Genomic DNA, 18,835 nt, shown 5'->3' on the forward strand with positions numbered 1-18,835 from the left:
TCTATGAGAGATGTCACATTGCCAGATCATGTAATGGTCATAATTATGCAGAAAAGTACAATTACACCAAAGCAGAACATGTTGCTGTGCTTTTTGGTCAAATGATTTCACCTCATCTTGTAACAGGAGAAACAGCTTTGCAGAACAGGAGAATCTGTAAACACAGATCTGTAATTCCCAGCAGAGCTGGGAACCTTCGGCTCCCTCTTCTCTGGGCCACTCTTTCCATCTGCAGGTCGGGGTTCTCTCTGCTTATCTAAACTGTCACACAAGATGTGATTACCTGCTTTTTAAAACAACTTCAGTATGTAAAATTTAGAAGAATCTCACCCGTGCATGTCAAAATAAACAGACATAAGAAACCAATCCCAAACCCAACCAAACAGAAGATGGAGCCAGAGAGCAGCTTTTAAAGCAAACTGCCAGAGAAGATTGGGAATTCGGTTGGCTCCATCTCCTGAACTACAAACAGGACTGCAGATAAGGAATTGGACAAAGTCCTTCAAGACTCTGGTGCACTACGAGGAATTGGAAAGAGGCTCCACTGTGCGTGAATGCATCAGTGCGAACCAGCACAGCTGCTTCCCCGGTGTCTTCTGTCCTCACCCTGCATATGAATAACATGAGCCAGGACTGCTGCTTAGAGCCTAATTCTGCTCTACCCCAATCAAAAGAGGGAAAGACAGCCTGCCTCAAGAAGAGGAAGGCAAAACTAACAGAGGGATGGATGTTTCATTTACCGTGGTGTCATGCCAGAACACAGAGTATGAGAAATGACGCTAAGAACCAAAGATAAGGTAATTTGATATAATTTGATATAAACTGCATTTTTCAGCTTGGTTTTCATTCTGTCTTACTGGTGGATACACTCTTCCAAGAAAGTTCACATAATCAAGCATACCTACTAGACAAGAAATAGAACATTTAAATTATGTCATCATGTAATTTTTGCAATTTCCTGCAAAAAGCAAATATCAGAGGAGCATCTTATAATTTTTAATCCCACAACATTTTTTAATGCAGAAAAATAACTGAATAAGCTTGCTTTTCTTGGCTGCAGATTCAGATATTAAGTTGCCATGCTTTCAGTCCTAGCAATATTTTTAATCCATGCAATCTGACCTGAAAGCTATGACAGAAAATGAAAACATATATTCTAGGAAGTATTTATAAGATTTGCTTGATTTTTCAGTTATATCAGGAAACACTTTTCTAAAGTACCCTAATTTTGCTTCTGTAACTTCTCATTAAACTTGACGTCTACAGCAATTCTAACTTTGTCTGAACTGTCACACAAGACATGATTACCAACTTTCTGTCAATATAGGAAAATTGTTTTTTGAAAGTTTTTGATTATTTTGTGTGACAATGGTAGATCTGGGAGAACACTCAGGTCTTGTTGGTAATTTTCATGCCTTTTCCATCACAATACTCTTTAAGCCTGCCGGGGAGAATGCAAGAGGAAGCTCCAGGTTCTTACTGAAATCTTGCTATTTTCTCTCTGTCTCACTTACTCCTCTCCCCAAGTTTCCATACATTACTTTTTCTTCCATCAGTCATAGTAAAATTGCTTCTGTGTGACATAATTTCCCAACCCTATTTCCCATCTCATCAGGGAGAACAGAGCAGTGACCTCAAGTTTGCACACCTGGTAAAAAGATATACTAGACCTCAGGACATCTTTCTATTATTCAAGTACTTTCTTTGCAGGTCTTGCAGAGGAAATCACCATTACAGATAAGCTTTAAAAAATGCCCTCAAGAATTTTATCTTGAATAGCCACTGAAATTCTGGAATCTCTCTTTCATTGTGTTGTCTCTTTTTTTTTTTTTTTCCCTCCTTCCTTTCTCCCCAAAAGGTAACTTATTTCCAAAGACTGACCATGTATATAAAGAATATATTTGATTTTATCGTATTATTATGTCACTTCAGTCTAAAATGTATGCCCGCCTTTCAGTGTTTTCCCTCAAACAGTGTCTTAAACCTTGAAGGAGTAGCTGGACCTGGAACTGTTTAAGGATATAAGAGAGACAAGATTCATAGGGAAGAGTGATGTTTCAGTAGGCAACTGAGGATAATCCAGTTGTTTTGGGAGATATGTAGGACCACCTTTCAGTCCTGTGATCCACAGCTTTGCCTATCAAGACACGCACTTTCTCAACTACTTTCTTCCTTAAAAGCCTTTATGGAAAACATATTCTGGGTCTCCCAAGAACCTGCAACCTGCTGTCTTCAGCATATGCTCAGTATCTGTTTATCTGTCAAGTGATCCACAATGCCTAATCTTTCGAGCAAACTACTGCAAGGTCAGTAGATCTTACCAGACTTCAGTGTAACAGACATTTTTAGATATATTCTGAAAACTAACAAGTATATCAATCTTCAAAGAATACCTCACACCTCACCAAGTAGTCAGACAAGCATTCCTATCTGTAACTCTAGCCTAGGACTGCAGGATCATCCATAGCAGTAAGAAGGTGGCTCTTTGACTCTTCAGTAGTAGCTCTGTTTTAAGAATTACGAGGAAGAGTCCAGTCACACATCCTCAGGGAAATAGTTTGAGACTGCAAATTCCTTTCCTGTAATCCAGCTGCTGCTGACCAGACCTTTCCCTCTACACTACATTTGTGGACCTGTCATGTTTAATTGAGAAACCTTAAATGTCTTGCTGTGCTCCTGCTGATGCTGCCTGTTTGTTTAGCAGAACAGAGATCGCTAAACATGGTGAAATTTAATTTCTGTCAGAAGCAATTGACTTTATCTTTCCTCTGTTGCCTCTGTCTACTACATAGGCAACAGATGTGAATGGGCAATCAGGATTTGTTCCGTTGCGGATTCTACTCCTGGAGAAAAATGTAATCTCCTGATCTTGAATTTTTTCATACCTGATTAGATAGATGGACAGATAGATAGATAGATAGATAGATAGATAGATAAGATTTTTTAATTTTTTTCCCACGAGAACCACTGCTCGTTTTGTTTAGTGTGGGTAAACTTAAAGTTGCAGTTGAAATAGCGCTTTCCAATCTGCTGACAAGTTGTACAATGTAGGACAGCAGTTCAGACATTGTGCATGATTTTCCAGAATCTTTCGAGACAGATTATGAAAGTTTGGCATATGCCTCGGGAGGAAGTTGCCTTTTCACTGGTTTCACCACAGAGCTTTGGGCAAGTGATCTGACTTTCTTGGAGCTCAATGAATCTGTCAGGAAAAACGAGTGAAAAGAAGCCGCTTGATGAAAACGAGCTGCTGGAGGTCTGCCGCGTTTCCCTTAGGAATAAGCTTTCTGAAAGAGAATTTCTGCTGGCGCCTCGGTGCAGCCCTGCCTGCCAGAGTCCCTGTCTAATGCAGCAGCAGAAATTCCATGTTTACCTTCAGTCCCAGGAAAAACTAAGACAGGAAAATGTAAACAGATGGATGGAGCTAATTTCGCAGCAACATTCTGTTTAATCTTTACTCGCGTTGGTTTTGTTTTTTTTCGCCCTGCGGCCCCAGCAGTGCGGGACGGACGGCACGGTGCCGATAGTCCAGAACCGGGTCAGAGAGGGACGCGCTCCCCGGGCTGCCCCTGGGGCGAGCCCGCGGCGCTGGGAGGGCGGCCCTGGCAGGAGAGCTGCCCCCGCACCTCCGCCGGACCACAGCTTTCCCTTGGTGAGGGCGCGGCTCCGCAGCCCCTCTCTGCGAGATGGCGGCGGGCGGCCGCCATTTCCCGCCCCTCAGCTCACCGCGCCCCGCCCGGCTCGGCCCGGCCCTGCCCGCCCGGGGGCGGTGCCGCCGCCGCCGCCGCCGCCGCGCTGTTCCTGCTTCCCGGGGAGCGCCCGACTCCGGCAAGTCCCTCCTCCGCCTCGGCAGTGCGGGCCGCCTCCCTCCCTCCCCCGGCCGTAGTCTCCTCCGGCGGCAGCGGCGGTGCCCGCCGGCCCCATGGCGGCGGAGCCCCAGCCCAAGGCGCTGACTCGCAAGCCCCTCCTGCTCAACAAAGTGGAGGGGTCGCAGGAGGTGGTGAACATGGCAGCGATAGTGCCCAAGGAGGACGGAGTCATCAGCGTCTCCGAAGACAGGTACCGGGGAGCCGGCGTTCAGCGGGGCCGCGCGGTGGACTGTCACCTCCCGCTGGTCTGTCACCTCCCGCCACTGCTGCCGCTGATGGTGGCAATGCTGGGCCCGCGGCGCGGGGTCCGGGCTGGCTGTCCCCCATTGCCAGCAGCCCCGGCGGGAGGTGGTGGGTTCCCCCGGCGAGGGATGGTTGTGGCAGAACACCAGCATCCCTGTACGACTGTAGACTACACCACCCGAAGCCCGGGCAAGTGTCAAGGTGGCGGTGGACCAGCATGGGGACATTGCTTTAGGCAGACGCATCACGTCTTGGAGGGGAAAGAGCCTGGAGCAGGGGTCTCCAGCGCAGTGTCCCACTTCTCCTCCTTCTCTATCGCTGTGTGGGTCAGGATAGTGACCAGGCTGGGGCGCCCCTGAAACTTGCAGGACTTGAGTGACTTTTCTTAGCGCGGGTAAAATGGGATTTGAGATCTCCTTCATCACGAGGATTGTCGGGGAGTCTGTGAAGGTCTTTGACCTTGCCTAAGGATTGTGGTGGCATTGGCTGAAACAGTAGTTTTGGTTCCCGTTTCTCCTCTTCAAACGTTTCTTGGTAATTGTGTAAAAATACCGTATATCAGTGATAAGATCTTGGAGTTAAATCCCGTGTTGAAGAGCTGCCAAGGAAGAGAATGCTTTCAGGCTCTTTAGCAGGGCTTCGAAGGGACTGAGGCTGCCCACAGGCAACTCTGTCTTTTCTGAAAGAGCTCAAACTTCATTCAGCCTCGCAGCTGGAGCTTGCTTCAAAATTCTATCTTGAAAATCTTTTATTTCAATATAAGTGCTTCTTTTTCTTGCAGTGTCTATAAATAGTTATTTTAAGCAAGGTTTCTTTATAGCTCAGGTGTACTGTGTAACCTGTGTCCTAACATTGAAAGACACATGTTGTTGACCAGCATGTCAATATGTTTTGATACTCACAGGGTATTTGGATGGACTGTTTTTAATGGATGCCTGTTCTGTTGACTGTCTGCTTTTATGTCTCTGCAAGCTTTCTGAAAAACTGACAGTATTTTCTTTCATCTTTGTCCTCACTGTGTGACTTAGTTTTCAGCTGTCAAATATGTGCAATTTTAAGATCATTTAAGTTCACCTAAGCTGAGGTCTCAAAGTGAATGCTCATATGCCTGGTAGCAAGAAGAGCTGAGCTACTTAAAACAAGTAGACTGTCAAAGGAACTTTTAGTAGAGTTTTACATTGTTATGTGCTCACAGTTTTATTGCCTTCACATTTTTTATGTATTTAAAGTGATGCTGAATAAGGCTTGAGCTTGTATTGGTTCAGTGTAGCTTGTTAGGCTTACTTAGCCAATTCTTTTTGCCTGTAAGAAGGTATTCCTGAAATTTATTTCATCTTGTATAGATGTTTCTCTAAATCTCTGCATTCCCCCTCACATTAGCAAAAATAACTAGCTTTAGTTGCTGATAACAGGTTGATGTTCCAGGTTGATATTTCTCTGTAGGGAAAGGGATTGATGAGACATCTTTATTTTCACTAGTAACTGAGATATCAGCGTCAAGAAACAAACAGTGAAGAAGAAGCCAGGAGTTTCACACTAGAAAAGTCTGGAGATTCCCAGGTTATTTTCTGTTTAAAGGAATTAAACAGGTAATGTGCCTTCTTGCGGGGCTTGTTTGCAGTATCCTTGACATGCTACAAGTTATGATCCTGCCATTTATTTCTTTAGGCATGAAGATGTTGGTTGATGGGTCTTTCTTTCATTTTCTGCTTGTATTAGCATTTTTATTGTAATTAAGAGGTTAGGAGTCTAAAACTGACTTGGAAGGAATAGCAGGTTGAGAGTCTAACTTGCAGGTTTTAGGCTACCTGGAGTGAAAGCATAATTTGCCATACTTTCAATACCTGTGTGTTATGATTAGGCTTTTGCAGGTCCTTATGGCACCTTTTCCTGTTTGGACTTGCCTTCTCATGTCAGTGTTGACATGGTTGTTTAATGGCCTTGGAATGTGGAGGGGTTTTAGAGCTTCCTGGAAACTGTTAAGGATGGTTATGGAGATGTTATCTGTCCCTTTACTTGTTAACCAAATAAGTAAGTTTTATCCACATTTCCCAGCCTGTGATACGTACTGTTCGTATGAGGAAAATGTTCTGAAACCTCTGCAGAGAGCTTCAGCTAGAATGACTTGCCATCTCCAGCACTTGCTTCAGGCTGGGACATCTTCTGTAGGTGAAGGAGGAATTGTTTTGCTAGTGAATGGCTGAGCACATTTATTGAGGTTGCTGGTAGTCTTTGCATACACAACAGCTAGGTACCACTTTAAAGGTTTTCTTTGCTGCATGATGTGGCCCTATACATCTAAATCTTTAAAAGCAGGAGTTAGCCTGGTCTCTGGTCTCAATTTAATATGGCACCAGTAGTGTTATCTGGTTTTAAAAGACACAAAAGTGGTTTTAGCTATAGCTTGCAGACATAGTCATGGATTATATAGCCCTGCATGTCTGTAGCACATATATGCATATATTTTAAGAAATAAAATGAAAACTATGTAATAATAGAGAGTGTAATTATTCCTCATAAAGAAGGACAAAGAGGGAGGGAAAGAAGGAATAAGGGGGGGGGGAAGCCGGTTTACATATTCAATTAGATTCTCAAAACTTTGTGTACCCTGCAAGGTTGGAGCTCCTTTTTAGTGTGTGGCATCTGTACAGAACACGCGCACAGATTTTCTCTTCTGAATCCTGGTCACTCCTGATAATTGAGTAATATTCATTATGTCCTAATCTTAAGAGGGTTTTCTGATTCAGTATCTGGGCAAAATAGACTGAGCCTGTATCTACAGTAGAGCTGGTATGCATTGGACAGATAAGATATTTTGTGTTCTTCTTCTAAGGAAAAGGATGCGCTTGTCTAGACAGGTGAGAGTTAAATAAGTGGCAAAATTAGATATCCAGGAATGTATAAATCTAATGCAGGATGACTCTAAGAAGTTACTAACTTTCATCCATGCTCTTTCCCTGCCAGCAAACACATGGAATCGACAGACATATATAGCCAAACATGTAGAGTCTTGAATGATCCATAGCACTGTATGGTCATGTGAAGATAAAGTGGGATTTTCCTAATGTGCACAGCTGATTCTAAGTTGTCATCAGCTTCCTCAGTATTAAAAGCATGCACTGCCATTTCAAAATTGTGGAGCATCCTTGGTTTTGTTGCCTTCAGAGGGAGACGTGGGTGTTGGGCACGTCTGAAAAGTAGGTCGCTGGTATGTCAAGTTCAGACATATCTAATTCCATGCTCCAGAGAAGATTTAGTGTCATTAATCTTACCTGAGCATGGGATACAGTGGGACAAGGGCACTGACTCACCCAGCTTTCAGTGCAAGCAGTTCTGCTCGGCGTTGGCACACTTGTGGGTTTCTCAAGAGCCTGCCAGTGCTGTGAGTGCTAATTCAGCAGGGCCTCCGATGTGCAGATCGTGTGTCACCGTGCTAGACTGGCAGGGGAGCTGGGTGTCATTGTGGTAAACCTGCACTTTGCCAATAACCCTCTTTTTTACCACTAGCTGGATTGTAAGTGAGGAAAACTCAGTCACAGAGGCTGTTGTAAACAGCTTTCCTGGTGATTATGAACTCTGGTTTGTGTCTTCTTGTGGGTGGGAGTTCTGTGCTCACTTCCGTGCTACAGACCCTCTAAATGTAGGTGTTGCAGTTGAGAACTGTTCTCCTTGAAGTATTCACAAGAAGTAAAAGTTATCACAGTCAACTGAAAATTGTCCAAATACTTTCATTTAAAAAAATGGGCATTCTAGTCTCTTAGAAGGTGACAAGACCTAGGAGAAAAATATTTATCCCATAGCTTTTTATAATTTTATTTAATTTTTTTTGTATTAAGGGGGTAGAGAACTTTGTCTTCTCCATTACCTTGTATTATCTTAAGTTGTTTTTGAACTCAGATGTCCCAGCTTCTTCATATGGATCACTGTATAAACAGTAAGTCCAGACTGCTTAACTTATTAGTGTCTTCATCTCACATAGAGAAAATTGTGCAGAGCTTGTATTGCTAGGTTTGGCTTAGAGTTTGAAAGTTTTAAATACAGATGCGCACTTCAGCTGTTGTCCAAAGCTTGTGTTCTGGGTGAGCTAACTAGCAGTTTTTTAGGGGGCATGGCAGCTTAATGTCCAGCTTGTGTAAATGGAAACCTCGTTGCTAAACTAACAGTGGGCTAGGAATGGAAATATGCATATGTGACAAGAATTGTGAGAGCTGTCTTTGGCTTTGTGCTGACATGACTTCTAACATGGAGAACTGTGATCTTTCCATCCTTAAGTATATCAAAACCAATCTTTTTCTCATTGTGGTTTTTCTGTCCAGATCCAGAACATTGAGCATACAGCATCACAGTTCATGCCTGTGAAAAAGCTCTACTGGAAAGGTAGGATTCTTCACACAGTGTTGCATTCAGGCAGGGTGCAAGGAACCACAGACCCTTGGTAAACTGAATTTCCCTTTTCTTGTGGTGGAGTGGTAGAAAGTGTTTGCTTTCCCCAGCAGTGTGGTTGCAGTTACAGGTCTGTAATTCTTACCTAAGCACAGGGTTACATCACAAATGTCTGCTCTGCGTTTCGTGTAGCTGTTGGTTCACAGCAGAAGTGCAGGTGCTGAGAGAACTGATTTTGATACTGTCTGTGTATGTTTATCAGTCTAAGCCTGCAGGTTTCACAGCCAGGTGATTGCAGCATGAGCAGTGGTAGCTCAAGCAGTGGAGAAGGTGTGGGAGCTCTTCACAAGTGTAAAAGGACTTGTTCCTTCTGCCTGGAGGTTCTTTAAATGTCAGTAAAAACATCAGTCACCAATAAAATTGTTGATAGGAATTGAAGAGACCTAGTGCTGTAGATGCAATTTGGTTGCTTTTTTTTTTTTTTAAGTAAATTTTTTGGATGTGTTGTAATTTGATGAGTGTGTTTCAAATAAAGGTCAGGGTGGAGGTTAGTGCTGGCTGTTTGCGAGGAAGAAGCGGATGCTGGCAAGAGGCTTAAGAGAGGACAGGAGGTCCAAAAGTGCTTGGAATCAGACATTGTTGCAGATGTTGAAAATTGTTCCTGATTTGACTAACATGTATCCTGTTGAGATGCCAAAATCTGAGACTAGCACGTAAAATGTCTTGCTGAGTGCTTGTTCGGAATGATAAACTCCACTTAGTAACTTGTGGGAGGCCTTGCAATGTTGTGCTTTTTTTAAACACTCTGTGCCACCACTTGTTGAAATTTATCCGAGCTTGTGGATCCTTTGCCTTAAGATGCTGTCCTCCTGCATGTCAGTTAAAGATTCAAAGCACAAGCATTTAGTCTCCTCTCTCTGATTTGAGCTATCCTGAAACTGCTAGCTCACGTAGGCCAATGCACAGATTGATAAAACTCCTGCAGTTGCATTAAGTTCATGTCTTAACTGCAAGATGAGAGCTGCAAAAATGTGACTTGGACCACAGCTTGTACAGACCCAGCTTCAGCAGCACAGTTGGGTGGCATAATAGTGTGGAACCTTAGGTGCTTGAGCCTTTTGAGTTAGAGGTGCAATGGCTTCTACTCCCCTCTCTGTTTTAGAGATTATTCCTTCATTAAAGTTGTGGGTGAATGTATCTCACCAGCTTTATTTGGAATAAGAAGAGCTACTTAATACACCTTCTGTTTGTCTCCTGGTAGCCTCTTTTTCTGCCTGTTGCTGAGCAGTGTTCTTGAGTTGCAGCAGGTTTCAGGATGATGCATCTGCTTCCCTTATTAACCAGTTCTTGTTTTCCTCCTTGTCTTCCCTGACCCCATCTTAATTTCCCAGGCATCTGCTTACACAGAGACTGGATCTCTCATCAGTGTGTCTCGTGTCTGTCAGGCTTGGTGACCTTCCCCTGCAGTCTCTCCAGTTCTGCAGCTGAACAGTGCTTCTCGCCAAGAGGGGACTGCACAATGCCACCTCTGTGTGTGGCCTGTGGACCCTGGAAGAAAAACAAATGCCAGTTATGGAGTCCATGCAGTACAGAGATGGCATATAACTAAAAATGCACTGTTGCAGGAAACTTGTTCATTTTTCTCCTCAAGATAAATATGTCTAGAGGAGGCAGTGATGCTGTTACACAAAATGGCTGCAATACCTAAAACTAAAGGAATTGCAACAGTTTTGAAGCTACTGAGCTATTTAAGTAAGGCTGACCTTTCATTGTGGGTCACTTAGCAGACTGAAGGTCTCAAATAGCATGTGATCATTGTAGCACAATAGAAATATGTCAGTAGCTTGTTTGAGCTACTTTATAATGTTTTGTTTACTGAGGCAGACTCTTTTCTTTCCCTCTCTCTAGCTGTGCTGGTGCCTGCATGGTATCTGCCAACACTGATCTGTGCATAGGTTTCCCAGCAATATCTTTTAGCTGTGTGATACTACATGGAAGAGAATTGCTCAAAAGTGGCACAAGTTTTGTAAAATGGTGTTTGTAACAGCCCTGAGAGAAGTCAGAAAATACTTGGCAGCTCAGGGATCAAATGGAAAGGAGAGAGTAGGATGGCATAATGCAGGCACTGCATTGATGCTTCTGTGGTCAGAAGCTAAAAGCTTCTTAAATGATGAGCAATGTCCTAAGGGGAGCAACTGGCTTTTGTACAAGTGTCTTCTGTGCATCACTGAGTTCTGTGCACTGTAACCTCTCAGACACTGAAAGATTATTTATATAAAAAACACTGCTTTGCTCTTTTTGCTTCATCACACATTGCACAAATATGAGCGGGTTTGTATAAAACTTCTGGTATCTGCGTGTATATGCCCAGGGATTTGATAAGAATTGCAGTAGTCCATGTTTCAAGTCCAGAAGCAAGAAAAAACACAGCTATTTCCCTTCTGCATACGGTGTGAGTAGTGATGGATGCAGCCATTCACTGCTGGATGTGGCAGGATGGGATGGGGCACCATGGGAGGGAATAGGAGCAGCAGCCATTGAGTACTGAGAATAACCACACACAGCAGGGCACATCCTGTTCAGCAGAGCCTTGTCCTGTATGGAGCATTTTAGGAAAGAGAAAACAAAGCTTCCTTCTTTATTCTTTTGTGAGGTAAAGAAATTATGTAAATGGGAAAACTGTAAAACAAACATCCACACAGGAATTGAAGGCACCCTTGCAAGCAGTTTGGGTGCATGGTTGGAGCAAGCCTGGAGAAAGAAAGGGACAGTTTTGTGAAAGAAGCAGGAGAGAGCAAGTTTACCAGGCAGCCTTCCAGGCAGGGACCCTTGCATAATCACAAAGCCATATGCATCTCTTGGGGTTCTTTATATGTCACAATCTGCATACCTGATGGCTTGAAACTGCATATAAATAATGGCCAAAATTGATACTGACCTATCAGAAAACAAATAATAAATTTTACAAATTAGACTCTGCCAACATTTGAGATGGACAAAATACTGCCTTCATCCTCATGAGAGGGAGAACAGTTGTGGAGGCTGGGCTAAAAAATGTGGTGTTTCAATTTTTCTCTTAGTCAGGCTGCAGGAAATAGCGTTGTGTAACTAACCTTGGCCAGACTTTGAACATATGGGCTTTGCTTGTCGCATCATGTGTATTCACCACTTAAATTAAGTTTTTCAGGGAACTCTTAAGGTTTTGAGCACTGAATTGAAGGCGATGCCAAAGCACTGTTCTGGCTAGAAAGCACTACTGTTCTGCTGCCAAGTTTACTGCAAAGTTTTGTCTAATGTTGTCTTTTATTCTCCAAGTTCTGTACCATTCCTTCCTAATGTGAGGTGGAAGATCAGTGTGCCTAGCAGGTTTTTGCAATAACAGTAGTGGTCGATCAGCCCCAGAAAGCAATGCTTTTTGACCTTTATAGGTCTGTAATCATGATTTCCTTAGGAGTCCTGTGGAGAGAAGTCTGAGAAAAGGCTGTCCTAATGTGAAGTGGCCTATTTTGCCATCAGGTTGAATTATCTGGATTCGGGTGATAGAACAAGTACAGTGCTTTGTCTTGAAGGGATATGGGGAGAAGATCCTTGCCTGTATTTAGAATGTGACAGATAATGAGATTTTGCATCTCCAGCAGTGAGTGCAAATGTGGTAAATTTACCTTTGGCTTCAAATTCACTTATAATAGCAAATAAAGCTTTAATTGTATTCTTAAGCGGGAGGTGCATCTGCTTTGTGGAATACTTTGGGGCCTTACAGTTTGCATTCATTTTGCTTATGTGCCAAATAATGCTTACTTTGTAACTTTCTTCTTGATCCTAAGTGTTATTAAGCTGTATCTTCTCATTCCCATACCCTATACCTTTTTCCCATCAGATACAGAGAGACTTGGCCCCTCCTCTCAGCTCTGTGTTTTGCTACAGCAAATATGGACTGTGGAGTCATCCAATGAGCAGTTCACGTTGACATTTCAAAGGCTTCATGTTTTGCAGCACCATGTGCATCCCATGAGATAGAATGAAAGTAGGATTTCCAAGGAGATGCTTTCAGCTTTGATTGCAAGGGCATAGCTTGTGGTCCAGCCTAGCTTTTGTTGCATGCAGAGTTGGCTAAAGGAAGCTATGGCATTTGATGGCAGTGGAGGTCCTCTATGCATGTCTTGTCTGGATTTAGGAATCATGCCTTTGCTTCACTTGCTCTTTCAGCAGCTCCACCAACAATAAGCAGTTGTGAAAGGATGATTGCCCTTCTGCAATTAGTGGAAGTCCAGCAGGAAAGGTCGTGACTGTGCTGTTCTCCAACTTCAGGCATACAGCCCTTGTGCCTGTTCTTGTCATGTTGATCCCATTGCTTCAGTCTCCTGTGGCACAGGAGTCCTTGATCAGGCCTCAGCACAGCCTGCTTTCTCCTGTCCAGGAGCTTAATGGGAGGTGAAAGGGCCTTTGCTAAATAGTCCTGTGTTTGCCTTCTAGAGATAAATGTTCTTTCTGTTTTTAATCTGCCATGGGAACAATTTACTTTAGCATAGGCAGATGCAAATAGTGATAAAATAGAGATATAAGTAGGGCAGTGTGGTAGTACTAACATGGGGAAAAGAGGACTAAAGCAGTCTCAACGTTGATTGTGCTGAGGGCAGAGGGTGAAGAGATAATGTGTCTGTCAAATCAAAATTGCCACCTTTGACTTTACTGTCCCCTGATGTTATTTAATTACTGAAATTAAGAAATTAAAACTTTTTGCGGCAGTCAAGTTTTATTCTGTTCCACTGAGACCTGTGTCTCATGCAGTCAGAACAACTATAATTCAGCCCAGAAAGAGTATTTTGGGTCTACCAAAGCCTTGTCTGTGCTGTTGTATGTGCTGCCGTAGCAGCTGAGACTTTTAGTGCTGTCTGATATTGCCTAAGTTTTCTCAGTTCTGTTACATCTGAAGGTTTTGAGACTGCATGCACTGGCATTGGCAGCTAAGAATGGACTTATGCTGGATTCCCTCAGGCAGGAGCAAGCAGGGAGAGCAGCTCATGTGAGAGTATCAGCTGCAATGGGTAGTAGACCACTACATTCCGCACAGTATGTTACATACAGGGGTTGGTTACACAGTGTATAGGCACTAACCCATTTCCAAAGAAGAATTCAGTCTCTTCCCTTCAGGAAATGAATCAGGCTTCATAAACTAATGTCTTCTTGGTAACTTCTGTAACTGCCAGTAAATGAGTGGGAATAAATTAATCCATCATCATGCTTTGAAAATATAAATTGATAAATGATCATTCCAGGTTTCCAGCAGGGACAGACCCATACAAACACTGAACTTCCAGCTTTCACACTCTGATCCCTGTTGTTGGCAGGTTTATTTGTAGCCAAAAGGTCGAAACGCATAAAATTTCAGAGAGCTTGCTATGGTGTTTGGAGTACCATGGCAGTCTGAGCTATGAAGCACCAGCAGATAAGGAGCTGTGTTGGGATGGGCTCTTGCAGAGATCTCCTCTCAGCTGTTCTACAGTTCTACAGGCAGGATTTCTACAGGCTGCCCCGCCACAGGCTTTGGTCTGGGGGAATATTTGAGACCTCTGTTGTTTGGTATTTCATCTTCCCCGTTGCACACTCCTTGTGGTTGCTGATATGGTTGGGGAGCACAAGACCAGGGGGAGGGGAGGAAATCACTCAGTAGCTTGTACTACTAATTCAGGTTCCAAAGTGTTGATTTTGGAATGGAAGATGAAAAATAAGTGTAGGGGATTTTTTGTTAAACAAGAAATGCTGTAAATGCTGTTGGTCATGGTCCTTCAGTTTCCAACAATAAGCTTTTCCAGAAATACTGTCACTAACCCATATTATATACCAGAGAAAGCAGTAAGGAAAGGGAGCTATGAATGTACTGATTGTTTAAAAAAAAAATTACATGCTGTAGTGGCTGAAAAATGCATGACTTTTATTTGAATTCTGAAAGCTTCTCTGTGTCATTTCAGAAGCTTTCACTCCTTCTTTCCCTCCTTCATTCAGTCTTTAGTAGATGAGAGAGAAGTCTGGTGAGGATTTCCTTAACAGGTTTTTATGACCAGGAAACCAAGCCAAGAAGTCGTCATCCCCAGCTAGTTTCATCCACAGCACCCTTTTGATCAGAGCTTATATTCAATCTTCTAAAAACCTGATGGCCCAAAACCTTCCTTCTTCAAGGAAGCAAGCATGAACATTGTTGTCTGGTTTTTATGAGGTGTGAACACAACTGAATGGATGACCCAAGGATTGCAATTATTGAGGTCACCAGCATGGCTAAGCCTAACCAACAGTCTGGTCTGCCTCAGTCTCTGTTTCCTGTGGTCTTTCCTGTGCTCTAAAACTGAACCTGTGTTCACATGCCCTTCTGGACACAGACAGACATTTCTACATTGTTTTCAGACTCAAATTATTTTAGAAGAAAGTGTAATTGTTATACAGCTGTTAAGCACAAAACCTATGGCAAATGTGTAGGCAAGTGTTTTGTATACAAAATTATATGGGAGAAGTAGATAAACAACCACTTTGACAAAAATTTTGGAGATAGGAAAAGCAAATGAGATGGGTAATTGCTTAGTGATCTGTGTTTGTGTTAGCATGTGGATTAAAAAGTGCAAACAGTGGTTTCAAAAAGTGGTGTGTGTGCATATATTGATACCTCAGGCTCAATAGTATTTTTCCAGAAATAAATAATGCTGCCTGTGTTTGAAGGCAAGCTCCTAATTTGCAAGCTGGTTGTTGTGATATTCTGAAGCATTATCCTGGCAATGGTCATCTTTGTTTTGAGTTTCATTTCCCTTTATTGCTGTGTATGATAACTTCAAGCCAAAAAATGGTGTTTATTCAGTTATTAACCAATGCTTTTGTACTGACCTCAGGCTAATAAAAATGAAGGAGGGAAAGTGGGAAAATAGGGACCACCTTGAAATATTATTGTGGTGTACAATGTAATGAGAAAGAAGAGCTCTTGTGAGGGTAAGCAGCAAACCTCTTGTTTTCACTTTCCATTATTTTAGACAAGTGTTACACAAGATGGTTGGCGTATACAAGGATCAATACTGTTTCCTTTTTTTAATGGCTCCATGAACCAGCTGGGAGAAATGGGCAGCTGAACCCATGGCCAGTAGCCATAGTGACTGTATTTCTAATAAATTAAACAGTGCAAGAGTATATTTCAAGCACTGGGATCTGGTTAGCTGTGGTGTCTGGTTCTTGGCATCAGGCAGTGTTCTTGCCATGAGCCAATTTGTACAGCATCAAGCAGTGCCCATACAGGGTTTGTCAGTCAGCTTGTACCAGGGACCATTCCCAGTACACAGCTTGGATGCAGCTGCTGGTTTCCCTGCCAGGTGATCTCACTGCTGGAGGCTGGTCCTAGGCCTGTGTCACTTATTAATGTAGGTGTGTTTGACATCTTTGGAGCACCCAGGTCATGTGGCTGTTCCTCCTGGTGGGAGGATTGCTTATAGGTAATTGGCTCTGTGATTTTAGAAAAAAACCCAAACCAACTAAGCCACTGGTTTAAACAAGACACAACCCTTGAAACTGTCATGCCTGTAAACATTTCTGATGGTTGGAGATCTGTAACAGTAAGTTTAAAAAACCTGAATTTGAAACCAAAGTGTTTTGAGATTCTTAAGGTAACTTCAACCAGAAGTCTAGATGAGGAGAGGTCTCCCAGGGCCCCTGTGCTGAGCAGAAGTGCATGTGCTAGCCAAATTCCTGGGTGTGACGTTGGCCAGTGACCTGCAGGGCTGCAGCCAGTGCTGGAACCCAGCTGGAGCACTGAAGTTACGTTCATGGCCTCTGTGACCAAGTTTTCCGGTCAGATGTTTGTGCTTGCTTCCTGCACCACAGGAGGCCCAAAGCATTGGACCTGTAACTGATGTGAATACATCTTCCGGCATTCCTCCGTAGCTGTCAAGATATGTTTTCTCCATGATCCTTTGTTTCTGATGCACAGGGATGAATTTTTGGCCACTTTGAGCAGAGCATTGTTTGTCGTCTAGTTCTGGGAGATGGGACACGAACACTTCTTTATATGCCAGTTCCTTCCCCGCTTACACCATTCTGGAATGGCTTCTTCCAGTGGTCTTGGTGTCATTGCAGCTGCACTGTGCCTGTCAGTAAAAGTACCCAAGTTTGTTCTAAGAAGTGTGAAAGTCCCTTCACTAGTGGCTTCAGGCCATGTGGAAACTTTGGACCTGTATTTTTGAAGTCACAGAACAGTTCTAAGCAGTAGTAATGTCCAGTTTTGGAATACAAGTTACCAATCATCTGCATCTGAAACACAGACAGTTGGATGTTAGGTGTTGAAGAGAGAATTCTTCATCGGGGACATCCAAATCTAGAGCATAGCTTGAAGAAGATCAAGGAAGTCCAGAGACCCTCTGCTATGAAGTTTTACCTAAGCATTATATCTTTGAGAAGACCTTCAATCATGAAAATGACATTTGAGTTCCTTTCAATTCTTAAAATACTTGAAATAAGATGGATGTACAGTGGTCACAGAACTTACCCTAAGCAGTTTTCTGCCCATGCATTTGGTATTGCTGCCAAATGATTATAGAAAACTCTTAATAGATTTTGTAGGTTGTATTAAAACTTCAAGGAGGACAGAAGATAAAAACTTCCATTTCCTAGTAAAACTGGTGATGCCACAAAGAAACTATGAAGAAGAAATGGGCTGTTTCAATAGCTTGTGAGCTCTTCTACCTAAGAAAAGCAAGGAAACTTCAGGCACAACAATTAAATTAGTCTTCAAAGCATATTTTCAATAGGAAGTACTTTATAGCTAGAGATGCTTGTTCTATAACTATCACATAGGTCTTTCTGCCTTGTCCAGTTTACCTGACACTGATAATGTAACAGAAGTTAAAGGTGTTGTTGGGGTGTAAAGTCCTGTGGAGAGTCTCTTCCATAATCTTACAGTTTTTGTACAAGCTCTTTTCCATTTGAGTATCCAATGGATGATTCACACAGTATTTCAGTCCTTCTTCTCCTTTACCCACTGTTTTAGGGACAGTGATGTCTTCCCTATTAGGAAGACATAGTAAATTCCTTTTGCTTGAACACGCAAACAAACACAAAAATTGTCATGACTGGTTTCATCCTGCTCCAGTGTCACTTGAGAGTTTTGCTGCTGACTTGTGAGTGGGATCAGCTGAGCATTTCAAAAGGACAGGTGATACTTGGATAACTGGAGGAGTGAGTGCATGTACAGCTGCACTAGGATGATCTATTTCCCTTAGCTGTCACTGCCACAGTAGTTGGGATGGGGCAGCAACAGAGTCAGAAAATACGTGTTGGATGTAGCGTCATTGTTTTACCGCTCTTTGCATGGTGCTGCCCTGTGGCGCTTGTGTTCTCTTCCTCCTCCTGGGCTTGGCCCAAGCTGCCACACTGGGTTTTGTGTCTTGGAGCCCAGCTTTCCAGTGGCAAGGATTGTTGGACTTGCCTTGTCTTCCACAGTATGTTGTTGTTCCCTCTGGAATTGTGAAGGAATTCATCTATCCTAGGTTTTTTTTCTCGTGTGGAGTGTGTTATTGTAGGAGCCTTTGTGTTTTCTATGAAAAGTTTCTTGTTTAATTTTTAATATTACTTTAACTGTTCTCAGGATTGTTGATGTGAAATTCACTGGTACAAGTCCTCTGGTACTGAAGAAATAGTGTCAGAGTATTTTAGCCCAGCCCTGAGTTGTTATAAGATTATGATTGCTTTTTTAAGGCATTGAAGGATCAAGAAAGCAACAAAATTTCCTTTAAATCATGTATGCCTGGAATACCTGAGACATAAGAGTTTTGCAATAATCTTTATAGTATTTTTCTACAAACTCTGCTGTTTTTATTGTACCACAATGTTGCACTGCCTTACTTTGGACACAAATAGAAATTCTACTTGGCCTCCATTGCATAAAATCTTGTAGAAACAACAATTTTGACCACAGACTAAGAGAGAGAAGCATATTTTGAGTCGAATTAAATTAAATTACAAGTAGCTATCAATTATGTAGTGGTAACAAAAATAAGCAGAACAAGATACCTAACTTAGCACTCTCCTTCCTGTGAAACTAAATTGATATTCTTTTCTGAAATCAAATCAGAATGACACTCGTGTTGCTATTTGGCAGCATGATATGGTTATGTATTATCTGAAAAAAATAGGAAAAATCATCTGCTAAAGCTGAAAGTTTAAATGGAAAGGCTTCATTGGAGAGGGAAAATAATGGGATGAATGTGTGATTATCCATCCTGCCTTGCACAGAAGTTTACTTCTTGTTCAGTCAGTGCATGTTCAGTCTTGATGCTATGAAAAAAATGCAACTGCTTCATCTTTAAGCTTGT

At 42.6% G+C, this 18,835-nt stretch overlaps 1 protein-coding gene across 1 annotated transcript in view; it reads left to right on the plus strand.

Annotated features, from left to right (window-relative positions):
- The first annotated feature begins 3,827 nt into the window (after positions 1-3,827).
- Positions 3,828-18,835, plus strand: part of WDFY2 (WD repeat and FYVE domain containing 2) — a 59,424-nt gene continuing 44,416 nt past the window's right edge. The window contains exon 1 of the mRNA XM_058840638.1: positions 3,828-4,059. Within this exon, the coding sequence (XP_058696621.1) occupies positions 3,923-4,059 (137 nt within the window). The 5' untranslated portion in view covers positions 3,828-3,922. The remainder of the gene's footprint in view (positions 4,060-18,835) is intronic.

Source organism: Poecile atricapillus, chromosome 1, assembly GCF_030490865.1.
Source record: "Poecile atricapillus isolate bPoeAtr1 chromosome 1, bPoeAtr1.hap1, whole genome shotgun sequence".
Classification (NCBI taxonomy): domain Eukaryota; kingdom Metazoa; phylum Chordata; class Aves; order Passeriformes; family Paridae; genus Poecile; species Poecile atricapillus.